This window comes from Ovis canadensis, chromosome 8 (genome assembly GCF_042477335.2).
Source record: "Ovis canadensis isolate MfBH-ARS-UI-01 breed Bighorn chromosome 8, ARS-UI_OviCan_v2, whole genome shotgun sequence".
NCBI classification, from domain to species: domain Eukaryota; kingdom Metazoa; phylum Chordata; class Mammalia; order Artiodactyla; family Bovidae; genus Ovis; species Ovis canadensis.
Window position 1 is genome coordinate 65,626,967 of NC_091252.1, and position 24,780 is coordinate 65,651,746.

A 24,780-nucleotide genomic window follows, 5' to 3' on the forward strand; every position below is an offset into this window, starting at 1 on the left:
CTTTGTTACAGCACCATGACCAAATTTATACAGGAACATGGGACAGGATAGAAGATACAGATTGAGAAACCAGGGCTGAACACAGTTCAATCCACGAGAGAGAAATGGAAAGTCAGTAAGAAAGGATAACCAAAAAAGGGTAAGGATCTTAGAAATATCCATATACTGAGTATAGAATAAAAGAAAAATGTATTTATAATGGAGTCAGAGGTACTTCTGTCATACTGAAAGAAGTATCAGTAAAGTTTAATGCAGTAGAAACCAAGGAGTCAAGAATCTCAAGAATTATTAGATATCACATGGAACTGAACAAAAGCCCATTCGTGGTTGCTAGATAGAGCTGATAAGTGACCTTTCAAGACATACTGTTAGTGAAGTTCTAAGTATGGAAAGCAGGCTGAAGTAGATCAAATAAGTGAGGGTGGATGAGTAGAAGTACAGAAAATGAGGTGGTAATACCCCATACCTCAGAATTTGATAGCGAAACTAACAAATGTCCAGAGATAATATCTAGCGGAGACAATAAAGTCAACTGATGACTTGCAGCTCTGTGCACATTTGATTTGAAAGAGATAGTGAAGACTGGGACATTGAAGGAATTATTGGAGACCAGAGAAGCAAGCAGGTGAAGGAGCCAAGTCAATATAGCATTTGGAGTATGGAGCAGAATATAGATGGAGAAGAGACAGAGAAGCCTTCATCCAAAGTTGTATATGAAAGGACCACTTATATTCCAAGTATTTCCACAGCTTGTTCCCCAGAAAACAAATATTCCATAGAAAATAAGTTTCTATAGCTTTATTTTATTGGTGTCCAAAATCACTGCAGATGATGACTGCAGCCATGAAATTAAAAGACACTTGCTCCTTGGAAGAAAAACTGTGACAAACATAGACAGCCTATTAAAAAGCAGAGACATTTCTTTGCTAACAAAGATCCATCTAATCAAAGATATGGTTTTTTCAGTAGTTATGTATGAATGTGAGAGTTGGACCATAAGAAAGCTGAGCACCAAAGAACTGATGCTTTTGAATTATGGTGTTGGAGAAGACTCCTGAGAGTCCCAGGACTGCAAGGAGATCAAACCAGTCAATCCTAAAGGAAATCAGGCCTGAATATTCATTGGAGGAACTGATGCTAAGCCTGAAGCTCCAATACTTTGATCACCTGATGCGAAGAGCTGACTCATTGGAAAAGACCCTAATGCTGTGAAAGATTGAGGACAGGAGGAAAAGGGAACAACAGAGGATGAGATGGTTGGGTGGCAGCATGGACTCGATGGACATGAACTTGAGCAATACTCCAGGATATGGTGAAGGACAGGGAAGCCTTGTGTGCTGCAGAGAGTCAGGCACAACTGAGTGACTGAACAAGAAATAACTGACTTGTTACAAAGACTCTCTCCAGTGATATGTACCCTCTGGGGAAGACACATTAGCTGGAAACAATACCAAGAAATGCTTGGTTTCATTTCTTATAAAGATTATTTGATACAGTTGATAGATAAATAGAAACAAAGGAGTTTTATTGCTGTTCAGTCACTCAGTCACGGCCAACTGTTTGCAACCCAGGGACTGCAGCACACCAGCCTTCCCTGTCCTTCATCATCTCCCAGAGCTTGCTCAAACTCTTGTCCATTGAGTTAGTGCTGCCATCCAACCGTCTCATCCTCTGTCGTCCCCTTCTCCTCCTGCCTTCAGTCTTTCCCAGCACATCTTTCTTTGCTAATGAATCAGCTCTTCACATCAGGTGGCCAAAGTATTGGAGCTTCAGCTTCAGCAGAGAATAAATAATTAACCCTAGGAGGTGTGCTCAGTCATTCAATATGTCGGACTCTTTGCCACCCCTGTGGACTGCAGCCCGCCAGGCTTCTCTGTCCATGGGATTTTCCCAGCAAGAATACTGGAGTGGGTTGCCATTTTCTCCCGCATGGTATCTTCCTGACCCAGGGATCGACGCAAGTCTCCTGTATTGCAGGACAGTTCTTTGCCACTAAGCTATGCAGGAAGCCCTTATTCCTAGGAGATCCAGTTTCTCAATTAAAGGATGATATTAAAACAACCTTTTTAAAAAATTACTTAAATAAGTACTTGACTAAGTAATTATATAGAGGTATATCATCAGTGTATACCTTACTGCTACTGCTGCTAAGTCGCTTCAGTCGTGTCCGACTCTGTGCGACCCCATAGACAGAAGCCCACTAGGCTACTCTGTCTCTGGGATTCTACAGGCAAGAATACTGAAGTCGGGTGCCATTGCCTTCTCCAATGCATGAAAGTGAAAAGCGAAAGTGAAGTCACTCAGTCGTGCCGACTCTTAGCAACCCCATGGACTGCAGCCTACCAGGCTCCTCCGTCCATGGGACTTTCCAGGCAAGAGTACTGGGGTGGGGTGCCATTGCCTTCTCCGCAGTATATACCTTAGGGTGAACGAAATAGACAGTGATTTTAATATTATGGAAATGAACACTTATAGCTTGGGGGAAAAAAACATCTGGTAACAGTATCATGCTTCTATTTAAAATTGCCTGTTATTTCACAACCTAGGTGGAAGCAAAAAGGATTCACTCATGAAAACTGTTATGATGCCTATGCATGAATATCGGGGGTGCATGAAAGAGTATAGAAAAAAGTTGTTTTATGAAATGTGAATGAGAAAGCAATTTCTCGTTAGTATTACTACTACTACAAGCCCTCAGGTGAACAGGTTGAATTCTGCTCCATTGTTTGTGTTGTATATTATTGACCTATAAAAGGCCCCTCTCTTTTTCTATGTAGTTATTAGTTGTTTTTCCCCCATTTCCACCCTCATTACTCTCTCTTATTATTATTACTTCATATATTATATGACTTTATTATAAGTAGGTATGGAAAATACTTTGACAAATCAAATATTGTAACAAATCCAACATTTTTCTTTTCATCTTGAGTCTCAACATCTGGGATATTCAAATTACATTTTGACTCTTTTCTTTGGCAAAATGGGAGTTACCTTTAATTCTAAGTTTCTTAAATTGATTAAAGGAAATTAAGAATTAATATAGTTTGGTCTTTTTCTTTTTTAAGGAAACCTGTTCTAGAAGGATAATAGCGTGTAATCTAAATTTTAATAATCAAAATACATTTAGAAGCTCAAAAGTTTGCGACATTATAGATCTGTGTCCCTATGTCCTTTCCAAACTCAGTCCCTACCTCCTATTAAATATTTTTATTAATTTAGGAAATTCTGAATAATTAAGTTCTCTTTGAAAATATATGAAACATTCTTTGCTGCTGCCTTTCTGGACTCCCATCATTAAGAAAATGTCTGGTTGATTTTTTTTTTTAAATTTTAAAATCTTTAATTCTTACATGTGTTCCCAAACATGAACCCCCCTCCCACCTCCCTCCCCATAACATCTCTCTGGGTCATCCCCATGCACCAGCCCCAAGCATGCTGTATCCTGCGTCAGACATAGACTGGCAATTCGATTCTTACATGATAGTATACATGTTAGAATGCCATTCTCCAAAATCATCCCACCCTCTCCCTCTCCCTCTGAGTCCTAAAGTCCGTTATACACATCTGTGTCTTTTTTGCTGTCTTGCATACAGGGTCGTCATTGCCATCTTTCTAAATTCCATATATATGTGTTAGTATACTGTATTGGTGTTTTTCTTTCTGGCTTACTTCACTGTATAATCGGCTCCAGTTTCATCCATCTCATCAGAACTGATTCAAATGAATTCTTCTTAATGGCTGAGTAATACTCCATTGTGTATATGTACCACAGCTTGCTTATCCATTCATCTGCTGATGGACATCTAGGTTGTTTCCATGTCCTGGCTATTATAAACAGTGCTGCGATGAACACTGGGGTACATGTGTCTCTTTCAATTCTGGTTTCCTCGGTGTGTATACCCAGCAGTGGGATTCCTGGGTCATACGGTAGTTCTATTTGCAATTTTTTAAGGAATCTCCACACTGTTCTCCATAGTGGCTGTACTAGTTTGCATTCCCACCAACAGTGTAGGAGGGTTCCCTTTTCTCCACACCCTCTCCAGCAGTTATTGCTTGCAGATTTTTGGATTGCAGCCATTCTGACTGGTGTAAAGTGGTACCTCATTGTGGTTTTGATTTGCATTTCTCTAATAATGAGTGATGTTGAGCATCTTTTCATGTGTTTGTTAGCCATCCGTATGTCTTCTTTGGAGAAATGTCTATTTAGTTCTTTGGCCCATTTTTTGATTGGGTCGTTTATTTTTCTGGAATTGAGCTGCATAAGTTGCTTGTATATTTTTGAGATTAGTTGTTTGTCAGTTGCTTCATTTGCTATTATTTTCTCCCATTCAGAAGGCTATCTTTTCACCTTGCTTATATTTTCCTTTGTTGTGCAGAAGCTTTTAATTTTAATTAGATCCCACTTGTTTATTTTTGCTTTTCTTTCCAGTATTCTGGGAGGTGGATCATAGAGGATCCTGCTGTGATTTATGTCTGAGAGTGTTTTGCCTATGTTCTCCTCTAGGAGTTTTATAGTTTCTGGTCTTACATTTAGATCTTTAATCCATTTTGAGTTTATTTTTGTGTGCGGTTGTTAGAAAGTGATCTAGTTTCATTCTTTTACAAGTGGTTGACCAGTTTTCCCAGCACCACTTGTTAAAGAGGTTGTCTTTACTCCATTGTATATTCTTGCCTCCTTTGTCAAAGATAAGGTGTCCATATGTGTGTGGATTTATCTCTGGGCTTTCTATTTTGTTCCATTGATCTATATGTCTGTCTTTGTGCCAGTACCATACTGTTTTGATGACTGTGGCTTTGTAGTAGAGCCTGAAGTCAGGCAAGTTGATTCCTCCAGTTCCATTCTTCTTTCTCAAGATTGCTTTGGCAATTCGAGGTTTTTTGTATTTCCATACAAATCTTGAAATTATTTGTTCCAGTTCTGTGAAAAATATGGCTGGTAGCTTAATAGGGATTGCATTGAATTTGTAAATTGCTTTGGGTAGTGTACTCATTTTCACTATATTGATTCTTCCGATCCATGAACATGGTATATTTCTCCATCTATTAGTGTCCTCTTTGATTTCTTTCATCAGTGTTTTATAGTTTTCTATATATAGGTCTTTAGTTTCTTTAGGTAGATGTATTCCTAAGTATTTTATTCTTTTCGTTGCAATGGTGAATGGAATTGTTTCCTTAATTTCTTTTTCTACTTTCTCATTATTAGTGTATAGGAATGCAAGGGATTTCTGTGTGTTGATTTTATATCCTGCAACTTTACTATATTCATTGATGAGCTCTAGTAATTTTCTGGTGGAGTCTTTAGGGTTTTCTGTGTAGAAGATCATGTCATCTGCAAACAGTGAAAGTTTTACTTCTTCTTTTCCAATTTGGATTCCTTTTATTTCTTTTTCTGCTCTGATTGCTGTGGCCAAAACTTCCAGAACTATGTTGAATAGTAGCGGTGAAAGTGGGCACCCTTGTCTTGTTCCTGACTTTAGGGGAAATGCTTTCAATTTTTCACCATTGAGGGTGTTTGCTGTGGGTTTGTCATATATAGCTTTTATTATGTTGAGGTATGTTCCTTCTATTCCTGCTTTCTGTAGAGTTTTTATCATAAATGGATGTTGAATTTTGTCAAAGGCCTTCTCTGCATCTATTGAGATAATCATATGGTTTTTATTTTTCAATTTGTTAATGTGGTGAATTACATTGATTGATTTGCGGATATTGAAGAATGCTTGCATCCCTGGGATAAAGCCCACTTGGTCATGGTGTATGATCTTTTTAATATGTTGTTGGATTCTGATTGCTAGAATTTTGTTGAGGATTTTTGCATCTATGTTCATCAGTGATATTGGCCTGTAGTTTTCTTTTTTTGTGACATCTTTGTCAGGTTTTGGTATTAGGGTGATGGTGGCCTCATAGAATGAGTTTGGAAGTTTACCTTCCTCTGCAATTTTCCGGAAGAGTTTGAGTAGGATAGGTGTTAGCTCTTCTCGAAATTTTTGGTAGAATTCAGCTGTGAAGCCGTCTGGACCTGGGCTTTTGTTTGCTGGAAGATTTCTGATTACAGTTTCAATTTCCGTGCTTGTGATGGGTCTGTGAAGATTTTCTATTTCTTCCTAGTTCAGTTTTGGAAAATTGTACTTTTCTAAGAATTTGTCCATTTCTTCCACGTTGTCCATTTTATTGGCATACAACTGCTATAGTAGTCTCTTATGATCATTTGTATTTCTGTGTTGTCTGTTGTGATCTCTCCCTTTTCATTTCTAATTTTATTGATTTGATTTTTCTCTCTTTGCTTCTTGATGAGTCTGCCTAATGGTTTGTCAATTTTATTTATCCTTTCAAAGAACCAGCTTTTGGCTTTGTTGATTTTTGCTATGGTCTCTTTTGTTTCTTTTGCATTTATTTCTGCCCTAAATTTTAAGATTTCTTTCCGTCTACTAACTCTGGGGTTCTCCAATTCTTCCTTTTCTAGTTGCTTTAGTTGTAGAGTTAGGTTATTTATTTGACTTTTTTCTTGTTTCTTGAGGTATGCCTGTATTGCTATGAACTTTCCTCTTAGCACTGCTTTTATAGTGTCCCACAGGTTTTGGGTTGTTGTGTTTTCATTTTCATTAGTTTCTATGCATATTTTGATTTCTTTTTTGATTTCTTCTGTGATTTGTTAGTTATTCAGAAGTGTGTTGTTCAACCTCCATATGTTGGAATTTTTAATAGTTTTTCTCCTGTAATTGAGATCTAATCTTAATGCATTATGGTCAGAAAAGATGCTTGAAATGATTTCGATTTTTTTTGAATTTATCAAGTTTAGATTTATGGCCCAGGATGTGATCTATCCTGGAGAAGGTTCCATGAGCACTTGAAAAAAAGGTGAAATTCATTGTTTTGGGGTGAAATGTCCTACAGATATCAATTAGGTCTAACTGATCTAATGTATCATTTAAAGTTAGCATTTCTTTGTTAATTTTCTGTTTAGTTGATCTGTCCATAGGTGTGAGTGGGGTATTAAAGTCTCCCACTATTATTGTGTTATTGTTGATTTTCCCTTTCATACTTGTTAGCATTTGTCTTACATGTTGCGGTGCTCCTATATTGGGTGCATATATATTTATAATTGTTATATCTTCTTCTTGGATTGATCCTTTGATCATTATGTAGTGGCCTTCTTTGTCTCTTTTCACAGCCTTTGTTTTAAAGTCTATTTTATCGGATATGAGTACTGCCACTCCTGCTTTATTTTGGTCTCTATTTGCGTGGTATATCTTTTTCCAGCCCTTCACTTTCAGTCTGTATGTGTCCCTTGTTTTGAGGTGGGTCTCTTGTAAGCAGCATATAGAGGGGTCTTGTTTTTGTATCCATTTGGCCAGTCTTTGCCTTTTGGTTGGGGCGTTCAACCCATTTATGTTTAAGGTAATTATTGATAAGTATGATCCCGTTACCATTTACTTTATTGTTTTGGGTTTGGGTTTATACACCCTTTTCGTGTTTCCTGTCTAGAGAATATCCTTTAGAATTTGTTGGAGAGCTGGTTTAGTGGTGCTGAATTCTCTTAACTTTTGCTTATCTGTAAAGCTTTTGATTTCTCCTTCGTATTTGAATGAGATCCTTGCTGGGTACAGTAATCTGGGCTGTAGGTTACTGTCTTTCATCACTTTAAGTATGTCTTGCCTTTCCCTCCTGGCCTGAAGAGTTTCTATTGAAAGATCAGCTGTTATCCTTATGGGAATCCCCTTGTGTGTTATTTGTTGTTTTTCCCTTGCTGCTTTTAATATTTGTTCTTTGTGTTTGATATTTGTTAATTTGATTAATATGTGTCTTGGGGTGTTTCACCTTGGGTTTATCCTGTTTGGAACTCTCTGTGTTTCTTGGACTTGGGTGATTATTTCCTTCCCCATTTTGGGGACGTTTTCAACTATTATCTCCTCAAGGATTTTCTCATGATCTTTCTTTCTGTCTTCTTCTTCTGGGACTCCTATAATTCGAATGTTGGAGCGTTTCATATTGTCCTGGAGGTCTCTGAGATTGTCCTCATTTCTTTTAATTCATTTTTATTGTTTCCTCTATGATTCATTCATTTCTACTATTCTATCTTCTATTTCACTAATCCTATCTTCTGCCTCCGTTATTCTACTATTTGTTGCCTCCAGAGTGTTTCTGATCTCATTTATTGTGTTATTCATTATATTTTGACTCTTTTTTATTTCTTCTAGGTCCTTGTTAAACCTTTCTTGCATCTTCTCAATCCTTGTCTCTAGGCTATTTTTCTGTGATTCCATTTTGATTTCAAGATTTTGGATCATTTTCACTATCAATATTTGGAATTCCTTCTCAAGTAGATTCCCTACTTCTTCCTCTTTTGTTTGGTTTGGTGGGCAACTCTCCTGTTCCTTTACCTGCTGAGTATTCCTCTGTCTCTTCATCTTGGTTATATTGCTGCATTTGGGGTGGCCTTTTTATATTCTGGTAATTTGTGGAGTTCTCTTTATTATGGAGCTTCCTCACTGTGGGTGGGGTTCTATCAGTGGCTTGTCAAGGTTTCCTGGTTAGGGAGGCTTGTGTTGGAGTTCTGGTGGGTGGAGCTGGGTTTCTTCTCTCTGGAGTGCAGTGGAGTGACCAGTAATGGGTTATGAGACATCAAAGGTTTTGGAATAATTTTGAGCTGCCTGTATATTGAAGCTCAGGGGAGTGTTCCTGTGTTGCTGGAGAATTTGCGTGGTATGTCTTGTTTTGGAACTTGTTGGCCCTTGGGTGGAGCTTGGTTTCGGTGTAGGTATAAAGGCATTTGATGAGCTCCTATTGCTTAATGTTCCCTGAATTCAAGAGTTCTCTAATGTTTTCAGGCTTTGGATTTAAGCCTCCTGCTTCTGGTTTTCAGTTTTATTTTTACAGTAGCCTCTAGACTTCTCCATCTATACAGCACCGATGATAAAACATCTAGGTTAAAGATGAAAAGTTTCTCCACATTGAGGGACACTCAGAGAGGTTCCCTGAGTTACAAGGAGAAAAGAAGATGGAGGGGGTAGTTAGAGGTAACTGGAATGAGATGCAGTGAGATCAAAAGAGGAGAGAGCAAGCTAGCCAGTAGTCACTTCCTTATGTGCGCTCTATAGTCTGGACCGCTCAGAGGTATTTACGGAGTTATGCGGGGAAGAGGAGAGGGAGGAAGTAGACAGAGGTGGCCAGGAGGATAAGAGAGAGGAATGAGAAGGAGAGAGACAAATCCTGCCAGTAACCAGTTCCTTAGGTGTTCTCCACTGTCTGGAACACACAAAGATTCACAGAGTTGGATATAGAAGAGATGGGGGAGAAAAGAGACAGAGGCCACCTGGTGGAGAAAAAGGAGAGTCCAAAGGAGGAGAGAGTGGTCAAGCCAGTAATCTCCCTCTCAGGTAAACTTGGGTAGTGAAGTTTTGGTTTTTAAATGTACAAAATTGACACCAAAAACCTAAGAGCAAAGATTAAAAATCTAGAGTAGAGGTTGGATTTTCAAAAATACAATATTAAAGAAAAGAAGCAGAAGGAAAAAGGAAGAAAGAAAAAAAAAGAGAGAAAAAAAAAAAAAAACACTAACAACCATCCAAAGACTATATATGGTGTTTGCCTTAAAAAAAAAAAAGTCTTTTTTTTAATAATAGTAATAGTAGGTTATAGAAATAAAAATTAGAGGAGAAATAGAAGACTTAACAATTAAAAAAAAGTTAGAAAAAAAAAGGAATGATTTTCAAAATAGTAAAAATATTTCTGGCCCTTCTCTGATGTTGTGGGCCGTGTGGGATCACTTCCAAGGTGGTTCCCTCTGTTTAACTTCTTCTGTTTGCTGGTTTTTTAGGCTCACTAGTTCAGTCGCGCTGTGGGGAGGAGGGATGCTGCAAACAAATAACACTGTCGTGTGCACACAGTGTCTCAGCCCCATTTGACCTGTCCCTTCTCGCGGTGCACAAACCTCTCCGGCTCTATGATGCTCAGCCGGGAACCGTCTGGGGCCGGCCCTAGGCTGCATGCACTTCCCCTGTCCAAGCCGCTCAGGTTCGGCGCTCAGGCAGCCCTCAGAGGCACAGATTCGGCTGGGACTGCGCTTTGTGCCCTTCCCAGGTCCGAGTAGCTCAGGAGTTTGGCGAGCGCGATTGCCGCGACTTGTCACCTTTTCTGCCGCTGCTGCTCAGCTTTCTGGGTGGACCGCTGGCGCCCCCCGTGAGGCAGATGGTGACTGTCCAGCACCCCCAGAAGTCTTAGCAAAGAAGCCTGCTTGCAGTTAGGTAAGTAAAGTCTCTCCGGGTCTGCAATTGCCCCTTTCCAGTCCTTACGGCTCTGGCTGCCTGTCCCCGGCGGGGGATGGTCTGCAGCCAGCTTTTTCCGTTCCGTCCTTTGTTCTGTGCGCGGTCCTGGCGGTGTCTTATGTTCGAGCTTTTTGCGTGGTAGCTATCCCACAGTCTGGTTTGCTAGCCCAAGTTAGATCGTTCTGGTTGCGCGTGGGGCGTTCCTGCCCGATTCTTACAAAGCACTGCAGCCCATGCCTCCCGCGCGCCCCTGCCCTGCCCCCACTAGCTTGTGGCGGATGCAGGTTCTGTGCTGCTTTTCCACTGGGGGAGTTACTGGTGGGCTTGTAATCTGTTGGTTTTAATTATTTATCTATTTTTCCCTTCCTGTTATGTTGCCCTCTGCGTTTCCAAGGCTCGCCACAGACTCGGCAGGGAGAGTGTTTCCTGGTGTTTGGAAACCTCTCTTCTTAAAATTCCCTTCCCGGGACAGGCTTCCCTTCCCGGGACGGAGCTCCCTCCCCACCTCCTTTGTCTCCTTTTTCATCTTTTATATTTTTTCCTACCTGTTTTTGAAGACAATGGTCTGCTTTTCTGGTTGCCTGATGTCCTCTGCCAGCCTACAGAAGTTGTTTTGTGGAGTTTGCTCAGCGTTGAAATGTTCTTTTGAGGAATTTGTGAGGGAGAAAGTGGTCTTCCCGTCCTATTCCTCCGCCATCTTTGTTCCAACTCCTCTGGTTGATTTTTGAACAAGCATGTTTTATGTAATTTGGGAAGCTTATCTTAATAGAACCAAAAAACTTTTACATAGATTCACCCCTCATTACTCACAGTAATGCCAAGTGCTATAGTCCAGGCAGATATTTATTATTTTAGATATGAAAAGACATTATAACAAGGCTATTTTTCAGTGTAGCTGAGGAATAAAAGTTTTCTGAATTTTAGTTCCTTATAAAGCTCCCTGTAATGAGCTCTTAGAAGACATTGAGAAGCTGTGATTTTAAAACTTTGTTTAATCAGCCATGGTGAGCTGTGTTTCATTCCCAATGGAACAACTCTGAAAGGAATCTGGGTTCCTCCTCCTCCACCCAGAGCATCACCAGGAGTTGCTTTGTGGTCAGGGTCTGCCATGAGAGGCCACAGAGAGCCCAGGGCTGCGAAGCTAGGTCTCTGCTCGTCAGTATGGAGGATACGGCAGAATACAAATCATCAGCTTTGTTTTATGAGTGTCTATTTACAATGCTGGGGTGGAACTTTTTAGAAAAGCACTGCAGCATTTGCGTCATCTGTCATTCAAGTTCCAGTGTTGATTCCTGTCCTGTAAATGATCTTGCTTTCCTATTTTTTTTTAATCCTTTGTACAAGGTTACTGTCAATGTCAGCAAATGTAAACCTCAAGCATACATTTTATGGGGTTCAGCACACATGATGGAAGGAAAGAATTTTGTTTAATGAAAAGGGATAGCAGCATTCATTCACGCTAAGTATATTTAATTGCCCAAGGGAAAGTGTATCTTTGGGAATTTTGATTAAATTTTTTCATGATATAAAATTTGCTGCTTTATTTCTTTTTCTTTGACCAACAACATTCTCCAGCATAGCTTATAGTTTAGGTAAAGTACTTGTGAAATGAAATGATGTCTTTGCTGAAAGCATTCAGACCCACAGAAAGTGAGTGACCTTCGATGATGAGTAGAAATCTCCCAATTTTAACAAAGATCCTTCTCTGTTTGGGAATTGTAAAGCTCAAGCTACACACTAGGAAAAATGACAGGAGGGGCTGTGTTTGGTTCCCTGGAAATTAACCTATTTCAGCAAGCCTACAATACCAGGAAAAAGAATACATGAATTTATATGATGTGTGTCAGGCTTACCATTGATAGGTAAGGTTCGTATAAAGGTTACTCCTAAAGAAATGTCCATCATTCGCAATCTGCATGCTCATGATTTCTGTTTCTTCCAAATCCTGCCCTCTAGAACAATAAAATAATTTAAAAATAATAAGCAAAGCACAGTTTAATAGCCCATCTCCTGTCCTGTAATGATGACGCATCTTCTCTCTTGTAGCTCACAGCAGCTGGAGGACAGTTGATGTTTACCGTATCATATGACCTTGAAGAAGCAAATGAAGATGCGGAACACACACTCCAGCTTATGGTTATCTTAGAGGTAGAGTATGGGAAGTGTCATTTATGTTTAACTGCTTTACACTCATGTAATCTGAGGTTATTCCTTACTAACTAGTTTAAATTCATTTATATACTACTAGAGAAAAATATTGTATCTTGGGAATTTTTTTCTGCCATTCACTCTGAGACATATCTAGAAGACTGCACATAGGTCTTGGGTTCCAATGGTAAAGGGGATTTTTAGAGCAGACTTGAAATTTAAATTTAAAACCTAATGACCATGTCCCCCAGAATATAAGTACACTAAAAGTATTTGAGCAAATGGCTGAAATATATAGTTGTAGTTTTTCCATCTCTCCTTGATTCCAAGTAGATTTTATTGTTTATACCTTTGTTTATATTAGATAGAAGTCAATGGAAAAAGGGAAATTGATCTCTTTAGGTACAGTTGAATCTTGACTTCAAAACTCTCTTAATTTAACTAAGAAAAATATAGGAGAAACTACTTTGAGCATTTGGAGGGACACAGGCGGTTCCCAAAGGCTAGAAGTCTAAAGTTATCGCATAAAAGCTGCCTTCCTTTCTCATATTCTTCCTTTCTTCTCCTCTGCTCTCACAAAGGCACACATTTCATGCATATTTATGGGTCCAAAGGGATCTATGTTGATTTAGCATGGGGCTCTGTTGTTGTTTTGGTCTTGAAATGTTCATGCATGAGAATCAATTTTTAAAAAAGTCTTCCCCAGTATTAGGTGAAGTGATCTGAGTGATATATATCACTACATATGTGTGTGTTTATGAAAATAGAAGTATGTCATGGAATTCCTTTGAGATAAAAGGGGTTCTCTAAATGTAAAATGTTGAGAAGCTATATATTATTAATATGAATGAACTAAGGTAAAAGGTTAACCCAAATGAGAATAATGCCATTATCCAATTGTACTCATGAAACTGTAGAATTTTTTCTTGTTTCTTTTTTCCCCAGATTGAAGAGTCCTTTAAAACAATAGCTTCATACTGTTTTAACTTTTCTTCCCCATTTTCCTATATAATCCACAATTACCATAAAATAGTATATCTGAAATATTCAGTTTTGCACACTTATGTAAAATTGACGTATTTGTAATCATGTATATCTAGACTTACCAAGTATTAATTATTTTAGTTATTAGGGGAAGGAGAGTAACGCATAACCAAGAAGCTTATACTTTGTGGTACATCGAGTTAAGGCTAAATTTAAATTGTTTTCTCTCTGCCTTTTATACATACTAGAAATATTCTGACAGGGAAAGCTAACCTGAAATAAAAAACCTACTGAGGACAACCTACAAAGAGGAGAATCCCTTTTTTCACAGTTTTACCCTTTTATACTCTCTTTTCCCCTTTAGGGAAATAACTTGAGAATCAGCTCAGCCCAAGAGGAGGTAGATCTGCAACCATCTGAAGAACATATTAATGTGTTGTCACTTAAAGAAGAATCATTTACGACACACGGCACAAATTTCCCAGTCAGTAGGAAGGAGTTTATGGCAGTGCTTGTGAATTTGCAGAGAGTCCTCATACAAATCACATACAGCCTTGGGATGGATGCCATCTTCAGGTAAACTCAGGAATTGCATCTCCCAGCTCTTACACATTTGCCTTGGGGCGGACATGCAAGTGCTAAGTGACTGAAGATCCCTGCTGCTGCTAAGTCGCTTCAGACTCTGTGCGACTCCACAGACGGCAGCCCACCAGGCTCCCCCGTCCCTGGGATCCTCCAGCCTACTGGAGTGGGTTGCCATTTTCTTCTCCAGTGCATGAAAGTGAAAAGCGAAAGTGAAGTCGCTCAGTCCTATCTGACCCTCAGCGACCCCATGGACTGCAGCCCACCAGGCTCCTCTGTCCATGGGATTTTCCAGGCAAGAGCTCTGGAGTGGGGTGCCATTGCCTTCTCCTAAGGTTTGCCATCTTCAAATAATAGTTAATGATGGAGCACTGGTTTTCTGAAAAGTGTTTCTATTGATCTTTAAAAGTTTACCTACCCAGGATGAATCTTAGTCCTTTTTCAGTATTGATGAGTCTCAGTTCTGCCAGAACATGCAATAAAAATGATCCCTATACTGAGAAATGCTATACTGGAAAGCACAGTCTCCTTTATGATAACTCATAGTGGAAAAGTAAAGTGATATAATTCCAGGATACCCATATTCAGAAAGTGGTTTGTAAAATATTTTCTTCCGTTAATTCATTCAGTAGATTCTGACTTAATAGTATATTGTTGATAATGAGAGATATAAGCACCTTCATTTGAATAACCACAAGTTTTTTTGTGAAACACTGTAATACTATAATGGCTACATGATATCAAGGAAAGTAAGACTAAGAATTCAACTAGCTCTATTGCTTATTATATGTGTGACCTTTGGCAAGTGGTTGGTCCTTATGGAAACTGGATTTCTTCAAATGTGAAGTGGAGATAATAGTGCCTACCTTTCAGTGTCATTGTGAAAATTATATGTGATAATTATGTAAAGTGTTCATTACCTCGAACACTTTCAAGGAATTATTCCTTTCTACTCTCTGTTTTGTTTCCTTAAAGAGAGAACCCCCCAACTTGAGCTAAACATGTCCATAAGAGGCACCCTAAAGGCTGCTTTCCATTAAAAAAAAATGACTTGCAAATTTCATGGCAATTTTTTCCTGCGTGTGTGCATTCTAAGTCGCTTCAGTTGTGTCTGACTCTGTGCAACCCTGTGGACTATAGCCCGCCAGTCTCCTGTGTCCAAGGGATTCTCAAGCAAGGATACTAGAGTGGGTTGCCATGCCCTCCCCCAGGGGATCTTCCAGACCCAGGGATCAAACCCAGCATCTCTTATGTTTCCTGCATTAGCAGGCAAGTTTTTTTTTTGTTTTTTTTTTTGTTTTTTTTTTTTTACCACTAGTGCCACCTGGCAAGCCCAATTTTCTCCTAAAGCAACTTAAATTAGATGATCAAATGTGACCCCAAACCGACAGCTTGGCTTACCCATCAGCACAGCAATGTCTTCAGTGCTGGTTTATCTACAAGAGGGTCTTTTAATTGCTGATGCTCCACCACCCCCCTTCATCTGCTTGTGCTGTCTAGTTTGTCTTTCACTTGTAGTATTTCAACTAAGTGTAATCATCATTACCATCTCCCTAAGGAGAGAATCGCAGATTCGGAAACAGAACCACTGCCAAACAATGTACCTCTTTTGCATAGTCAATGCTGCTAGAAGCTGGGTTAAAATGCCGTGAAGATGAGAAGCAGCACTTCGGAATTAATTATGTTTTTTCACATTTAGTAAATAGAGACTGTCATGATGTTTAAAGAGTACAAAGAGATGAGTCCTCTGGATTTCAAAATAAATGACAAGCAAATTGACAAAAAAGTGGCTGAGGGGTTTGTTTATTTTTCCCAGCCTTGCTTCTCAGACTAGTTAATCCAAAGCATTTCTCCCTAATTCATGTGAGATAATTTTAGTGTCTACTTATCTTAAAATCACTAGTTTCATTTGAGCCTTCTGAGCTTTTCCCATACGTGAGCAACATGTTCACAGAGCATGGCTATGGGACCTGACACAGGAACTAATCCATGTAGGTGATGCTCTCTGCAGCCTACATTACACAAGGCACTGTAGTTCGAGAAGTTAAGCCATGTTGTATGTGAAATTTCTACCCACTCCAGGTGAGCCACAAGCCAGCATGAATCTTGAGTCAGTAAGCTTGTTATATTTTATTTATCTCTGATCTATGAGTGGATTGAGTCCTATTTGTAAAACATCACTTGAATTGATTTCAACTTGTCTTGCACAGTAGGCTTCCAACTTGGTATATGGCTTATGTGTAAGCACAAGTAAATTGAAGCTATCACAACAGAAATTCATGTTTAGAATTATTTAAGGAGGATTTACTTCCATGGTAGTTCTCTCAGCAAATGGGTTTATGTTCCTCCCGATACGGAGAAACTGGAATTGAATAGTGGAAGGAAAACGGGGCAGCAGGTTAGAATTTTGACTTCTGGTTTCAAGCTAGCTGTTTAATAGTTGTGAACAGAAGTGTTGTTTTAGATCTCTTTGGATTTCAGCCATCTCATCTGTAAAATGAGGAGGACAATTGCTTGCCAATGTCAAAAAGTCACTGTGAGAATGGAATTAAAGCAAAAATGCTTTGCTCATGGCCAGTCAGCACACAAATCTGAAGTATTTCCATCTGACCTGCACATTCTAGGAAGCACCATTTTCTCCATTAAGTACCATTAAGACTTGAAGCTATCTAGAATGAAGAAGGGACTGGTGTTTCAAAATTGAGACCATTTTTGCTGTCAGTTTTTTCTACAGTGCTGAGGAGCGCATGTGATAAACTTAATTGATTTTCTTCTCATTGTACTCATTGATAAATGAAGATAAAAATGGAAAACTTTTCATTCTTTCTTTAAGAATATAAGAGAAATCAACTTACCTGTGAATCTTTCTCCTTTAAATCCTCCAAACCTTAGTTTCAATAGCAATCCTTGATATTTAACTTGATATTTTGCTTATCGCCTGTGAAAGTGAAAGTGTTAGTTGCTCAGTCGTGTCCGACTCTTTGCGACCCCATACTGTAAACCACCTGGTTCCTCTGTCCACGAAATTCTCCAATCAAGAATACTGAAGTGGGTAGCCATTTCCTTCTCCAGGAGATCTTCCCAACCCGGGGATTGAACCAGATCTCTTGCATTGCAGGAAGATTCTTTATCATCTGAGCCACCAGGGAAGACCTTATACCTTATAGTAGCCATTAGTACAGTTCATCAAATTTTAATCTCCTTCTTTTGAAATATTGCATTTCCTTTGAGGGTAGATGTTACCATAGGTCTTGGTTTGGCCAATGAAATGTGAGCTGAAGTGATGTATTGTTCCTGTTCTACTATCCCCTCTCCCAACCCTAGAAAAGCATTGAATTACCTGTAGGAGACTCTATGGAGCTTACACAGTTACCAGAACATGAAAACAGTCTGAAATGTTGACAGCACATGGAGGTCAGCTGCCCTGAAAGGTTACCCAGAACCAGAGATGATTTTCCTTGAGTTTTCTGACAAGCCACCGAGAATTCAGTTGTTTGTTAGCCCAGCGTAACTGAGCCCATTGTGACTTTATTGTGATACAACTCATATATCTTTGTTGTTTGAAAATAAATTTCTCCTAGGCTAGACATTTTCACATGACTTTTAAGAGTGTTTTTTTGTGTGTGTGGTATCAAAAACATTATACAGAATTTATCTAATAAATTATCCAATAAATAGTCTAGAAAAATCCATATAAACAAAGGAATATTTTGATGATAATAGAAATAGTTCTGATAGTAAACTTCTACCTTATGAAAGTAATAACCCAGGTAATCACATTTGAAGAAATTATTACAATGAGGGCTCTAACAAACTTAAAAAATGTCTATAACTAGCTCTTGGGAAGAGGTTCAACCAGGTTTTATACCAACATGTGTTTTTTTTCCCCCCATTGCCTTTCACTACCTCCCAAATCTATTCTGTAATATTGGATTTATTCAGTCTACCAGCATTTACTGAGTGCCTTCCCTGTGTATTTGAATTGCAGCTTCCTCTTTTGTAAAATGGCAGAAACATACCTAACTTTCAAGATTGGATGCTCAGTGAGAAAATGATGTATCTGAGACATCTGACCTTCTGTCTAGTGTACTGTGGGAGACAATGTCAGACAACAAGCTAGCCATTGGTTTTTTATTTCAGTCTGTGCTGCACGATATTTGCAGACAGTGTTATATAGACAAGGCACTTTACGTCTCTGAGCTTCGGGTTCTTCCTTTGTAAATGTGGGCAGAAACATGATTACTGCATTGGTTTCATAGATTTTTTAAAATATAACTTTACTTATGTATTTATCTTGGCTGTGCTGGGCCTTCGTTGCTGCGCTGGCTGTTGTCTGGTTGCAGAGAGCAGGCGCTACTCTCTCGTTGCGGTGCATGGGCTCCTCGTTGCGGTGGCTTCTCTTGTGGAGCATGGGCTCTAGGGAGCACTGACTTCAGTAGTCACGGCCTGTGAGCTCATTAGTAGTGGTTCTTGGACTTTAGAGCACAGGCTCAATTGTTGTGTCACACAGGCCTAGTTGCTCCACAGAATGTGGGATCTACCCAGATCAAGAGATCGTATCTGTGTCTCCTGTATTGACAGGCATATTCTTTACCACTAAGCTGTCAGGGAAGCCCAGTTTCATTAATACTTAAGGGAGATATGTCTCAAGTTCCCATTATAATGCGCAGAAGTTTAAATTATTATAATGCACACTTAGTACACAGTAATTATTATAATGTGGTAGTTCTAGGCTAAGAAAAGAGGAAACAAAGATGGATAAATGATCAGTGAATTCAAACAACGTATAGTCCATTATCCAAGTCAGAGGTATGTTCGTGGTATATAATAAAGAGTGCAGTGGAAGTGAGCACAATGCATATTGGTAGGACTAAGGAAAAAGAAATATGAATTCTCATATTAGCATTTAGTATATTTTTGATGAATGGTTTGCAACAGTATTAGATTCTGTTCGTTATTTCCCTTAGTTAGCATAGGACTGACAATGTTTGGGGAAAATGTCTAGCTTATACCAAGATAGCTCACTCAGACACTGACTGAGTTTGTAAATGATTCTGTTGCCTTTTTAGGTATGAGACAAAAAATGATTAGACTTCATTAACTGAGTAGTACTTTGTGGAACTTTCACAAGACAGAGGCTAAAGGAAATTTTAGGTCATAATCTTGTGTTGCATCAAAAAATGAAATAGAACAAAGCCCCTGAACAATAATAAAATCTTTGTCTATGGTAACAAACCCAAAGTAACATTTATTTAGTAGAATTAAATGGAGGTCTTCTATATTAAAAAAAAAAAGTGAATTTAAAAAATAATTATTTAAAAGAGTTTTAAGATCAAGTGTCCTATTGTTTAAAGAATAATTTGGATTTTCTTCCTTTTTTTGTGAAGCATGATATATCTAACTCTGGTTGAAAATATAGTAAAAAATATACAGAGCACTCTTTAAGTCAGTACCAGGGCAATGTTTCTTATATGATTCCAGTATTTTCAATAATAGCTTATATAATTATGCCTTGGCTCTTCATCCATCATCTTATCTGTATTTCCCTTTCATAATAATTAGAAAGAACCAGCTAGAACATTTGACAAATCTTTAACAGTTCATGCATCTCCAACAATACTTTATTACTACCAGCATTATGTATTTTAATGAATACAGCCTGTATCGAGAAAAGAAAATGACCATATTGAAAGAGGAAAAAGAATAAACCACAGACTTCTTCAAGAGTAACACTAAAAACTGTTAAACACATTAAAATCCCATTTAACAAATATCAGAACCTAATGAACATTGGGACTGCTCGGTGAATACTAATGTGGAATATCGCTGGGAAAGATGTTTGAGTGCTGAAATTTCTCATAGCTCAAAATGGCTGCATAGATTAAGGAGAGGAACAGCTGTTGTTTCAAAGACAAATGAAAGTTGGTAGTTCACTGAAAATATTTTTGTTTTGTTCCATTTTAAATTGTTTCTTAATGTAGTCCTTTACTTTCTTTCTATTTTAAAATGTTGCTATACTACAGTCCATGCTTAGTTGCTTCAACTGAAGTGTCCAGCTCTGCGACCCCATTTACTGTAGTCCGCCAGGCTTCTCTGTCCATGAGATTTCCCAGGCAAGAATACTGGCGTGGGTTGCCTTTTCCTTCTCCTTGGATACTACAGTCCATAGGATCGCAAAGAGTCGGACATGACTGAAGTAACTTCAGTTCAGTTCATTTCAGTCACTCAGTCGTGTCCGACTCTTTGCGATCCCATGGACTGCAGCATGCCAGGCTGACCTGTCCATCACCAACTCCCAGAGCTTACTCAGACTCATGTCCATTGAGTCAGTGATGCCATCCAACCACCTCATCCTCTGTCGTCCCCTTCTCCTCCCACGTTCAATCTTTCCCAGCATCAGGGTCTTTTCAAATGAATCAGTTCTTCACATCAGGTGATCAAAGAATCAGAGTTTCAGCTATAGCATCTGTCCTTCCACTGAATATTCAGGACTAATTTCCTTTCAGATGGACTGCTCGGATCTCCTTGCTCTCCAAGGGACTCTCAAGAGTCTTTTCCAAAACCACAGTTCAAAAGCGTCAATTCTTTGGCACTCAGCTTTCTTTATAGTCCAACTCTCACACCCATACATGACTACTGGAAAAACCAGTGCTTTGACCAGACGGTTTAATTGATAAAGTGATGTCTCTGCTTCTTAATATGCTGCCTAGGTTGGTCATAACTTTTCTTGCAAGGAGCAAGTGTCTTTGAATTTCATGGCTGTAGTTACCATCTGCAGTGATTCTGGAGCCCCCAAAAATAAAGTCTGACACTGTTACCCACTATTTCCCCATCTATTTGCCATGAAGTGATGGGACCAGATGCCATGATCTTAGTTTTCTGAATGCTGAGTTTTACACCAACATTTTCACTTTCCTCTTTCACCTTCATCAAGAGGCTCTTTAGTTCTTCTTCACTTTCTGCCATAAGTATATCATTTGTACATCTGAGGTTATTGATATTTCTCCTGGCAATCTTGATTCCAGCTTGTGCTTCTTCCAGCCAAGTGTTTCTCATGATGAACTCTGCATGTAAGTTAAATAAGCAGGGTGACAATATACAGCCTTGACATACTCCTTTCCTATTTGGAACCAGTCTGTTGTTCCATGTTCAGTTCTAACTGTTGCCCTGACCTGCATACAGGTTTCTCAAGAGGCAGGTCAAGTGGTCTGATATTCCTATCTCTTGAAAAATTTTCAAAATTTGTTGTGATCCACACAGTCAAAGGCTTTGGCATAGTTAATAAAGCAAAAGTAGGTGTTTTTCTGGAATTCTCTCATTTTTTCGGTGATCCAGTGGATCTTGGCAATTTTGATCTCTGGTTCCTCTACCTTTTCTAATCAAGCTTGAACATCTGGATGTTCACGATTCACATACTGTTGAAGGCTGGCTTGGAGAATTTTGAGCATTACTTTGCTAGTGTGTGAGATGAGTGCAATTGTGCAGTATTTTGAGCATTCTTTGGCATTGCCTTTCTTTGGGGTTGAAATGAAAACTGACCTTTTCGAGTCCTCTGGCCACTCTTGAGTTTTCCAAATTTGCTGGCATATGCGGTGGCTGACTTTATTTTTCTGGGCTCCAAAATCACTGCAGATAGTGATTGAAGCAATGAAATTAAAAGACGCTTACTCCTTGGAAGGAAAGTGATGACCAACCTAGACAGCATATTAAAGCAGAGACATTACTTTGCCAACAAATGTCTGTCTATTCAAGGCTATGGTTTTTCCAGTGGTCATGAATGGATGTGAGAGTTGGACTACAAAGAAAGCTGAGCACTGAAGAATTGATGCTTTTGAACTGTGGTGTTGGAGAAGACTCTTGAGAGTCCCTTGGATTGCAAGGAGATCCAACCAGTCCATCCTAAAGGAAATCAGTCCTGGGTGTTCATTGGAAGGACTGATGCTGAAGCTGAAACTCCAATACTTTGGCCACCTCCTGAGAAGAGTTGACTCTTTGGAAAATACCCTGATGCTGGGAAAGATTGAGGGCAGGAGAAGAAGGGGACGACAGAGGATGAGATGGTTGGATGGCATCACCAACTCTATGGACATGGGTTTGGGTGGACTCTGGCAGTTGGTGATGGACAGGGAAGCCTGGCATGCTGCGGTCCATGGAGTCACAAACAGTCAGACACAACCAAGCGACTGAACTGAACTGGGTGCAGCACTTTGACAGCATCGTCTTTTAGGATTCAAAATAGTTCAATTTAGTGTGCATGAATACTCTTTCTTAATTTTTTGTTTATTAATCTTATATTGATTGTCCTGGGACTATATCTATATACAGTTGATCAGGCTCCTGGTTAGTAAGCTGTGATAGTCTTTTATGTGATAATCAACTAGTATGCATGCATGCTAAGTCTCTTCCATTGTGTCTTCTTTGAGATCCCATGGACTGTAGCCCACCAGGCTCCTCTGTCCATGGGATTATCCAGGCAAGAATACTGGAGTGCTTTGGCAGGCCTTCCTCCAGGGGATCTTCTGTTTGTCTCTGGCATTGGCAGGCGGGTTCTTTGCATCACCTGGAAAGCCCAATCAACTAGTATTGTTGTTCAGCCACTAAGTCATGTCTGACTCTGCGACTCCATGAACTGCAGCATGCCAGGCTTCCCTGTCCTTTCACTAGCAACTAGTATCAGTCCATCAGTCAGTCAGTTCAGTCGCTCAGTCGTGTCTGACTCTTTGTGACCCCATGAACTGCAGCACACCAGACCTCCCTGTCCATCACCAATTCCCAGAGTTCCCTCAAACTCATGTCCATCGAGTCGGTGATGCCATCCAGCCATCTCATCAACTAGTATAGTAATCATGAAATCATCTAATTCTGAAATTAAAGTGATCAGAAATACAAGTTTGTCATGTGACAGTCCATTAGTTGCAGGCAATTAGATGCCACAATAAATTCAGATGAGTTCTGGCCTTTGGCCTCAAGTCCTAATGCTAACAGTTTTCAATTTATCTTTTTTGTTAGATCAAATAAGTAATTTTTCTTTCATTTGTCTGATTTTATTCATCTAAATATGGATGTTAAACTTCAGTGTATTGTTTTGGAGTATGTTACTCACTACTCGTAATATAATTTCATTCCATTACCATTTATTTATTCATTTATCGTGTGTTTTTAGTCTTGTATCCATCCATTTATCCATCTATCTCTTTGTCAACCCACTATTCATCTATCCTTCTATCCATCCATAGATTCATCCATCCAATAAAAATGTGTTGAGTGTGTATTGAGGTGATCAGGCTAGGTTTAGAGATGACACATCAGAATCTCTTTTCTTAATAACTAGCTTATAAACTCATGTTAACATAAGCAAGCAGTATTTTTATTTTAGTAACTCTTGCAAACCTTATGTTATATTAAGAATTGCCACATTTAGAAATTCCGCTCCTAGTTATATACCCCAAAGAATTAAAAATGGGTACTCAAAAAGACTTATACACAAATGTTTATAGCAGTATATTTACAATAGTCAAAGAGTAATAATAGCCAAACATCCATCAACAGATGAATGGATAAAGAAAATGTTGTATATTCATACCACAATAATAGAATATTGGGCTTCCCTTGTGGTTCAGACAGTAAAGTGTCTGCCTGCAATGTGGGAGACACAGGTTCAACCGCTGGGTTGGGAAGATCCCCTGGAGAAGGAAATGGCAACCCACCCCAGTACTCTTGCTAGAAGTCCCATGGACACAGGAGCCTGGTAGGCTATAGTCCATGGGGTCACAAAGAGTCAGACTGTATCTATATATATAGATATAGTCCCAGGACAATCAATATAAGATTAATAAACAAAAAAATCAAGAAAGAGTATGCATGCTAAAGACTGAGTGGCTTTAAAATATTGCTACCATAAAAATAAATGAAATATTGATATGTCCTACAACATAGATGAACTTTGAAAACTCTATGCTAACAGAAGTCAGACACAAAAAGTCATATATTATATACGTCCATTTGTATGAAATATCTAGAATAGGTAAATCCATGGAGACAGAAGCAGCTTCATGGTTGACAGGAATTGAGGAAATGGTGGAATCGAGTGTGACTGCTTGATAGACACAGGGTTTTATTGTGGAGGAGGAAGGGGGAGCTAATGAAAATGTCTAGAACCAGAGATGGTGGTTGTACAACACTGTGAATGTATTAAATGACACCTGAAAGTGATAATGTTATGTGAAATTCATCTCGATCAAAAAATAGTGCCAGTGACACTTTATATACAAGTTTATTTGGTGGGAGAAAAATGACTGAAAATTTGTTTAAAACTCTATGTAACCCAAATGCTGTAAAACAGTGATTTTTAATGCTTGCCATTTAGAACCTTCTGCCAAGCTGTCTAAACTGTGCCCCCAGAGAAGAAAGCATCCAAAAAATGGTGTCAAATGAGTCAATCTGTAGGTGAATATAATTCACTTGTCTTTAGACAATGCCAACTAGCACCCAGCACCTACAGCATTCCCATCCAAATGTCTGTTTTCTACACTTTCAAGATGATTTTCCTTTTCTACTTCTCAATTATGGATGAACTTATACATGTTCCAAGGTATTATCAAGTCTGTTTGTTGTTGTTAGTGGCTCAGTCGTGTCCGACTCTTTATGACCCCATGGACTGTAGCCCACCAGGCTCCTCTGTCCATGGGATTCTCCAGGCAAGATACTGGAAGTGGGTCATCACTTCCTTTTCCAGGGGACCTTCCTGTAGTTTATTAATGTAGTCATTTGGATTCAATTTCAACAGTGAATGTATGTTAATAAA

At 39.0% G+C, this 24,780-nt stretch overlaps 1 protein-coding gene across 3 annotated transcripts in view; it reads left to right on the plus strand.

Moving 5' to 3' along the window:
- LAMA2 (laminin subunit alpha 2) overlaps positions 1-24,780 on the plus strand; it is a 681,429-nt gene that overhangs the window by 358,874 nt on the left and 297,775 nt on the right. For all 3 annotated transcript variants that reach the window (XM_069598353.1, XM_069598354.1, XM_069598356.1), the window contains exons 13-14: positions 12,309-12,410; positions 13,759-13,970. In XM_069598353.1, coding sequence (XP_069454454.1) covers positions 12,309-12,410; positions 13,759-13,970 — 314 coding nt within the window. The remainder of the gene's footprint in view (positions 1-12,308; positions 12,411-13,758; positions 13,971-24,780) is intronic.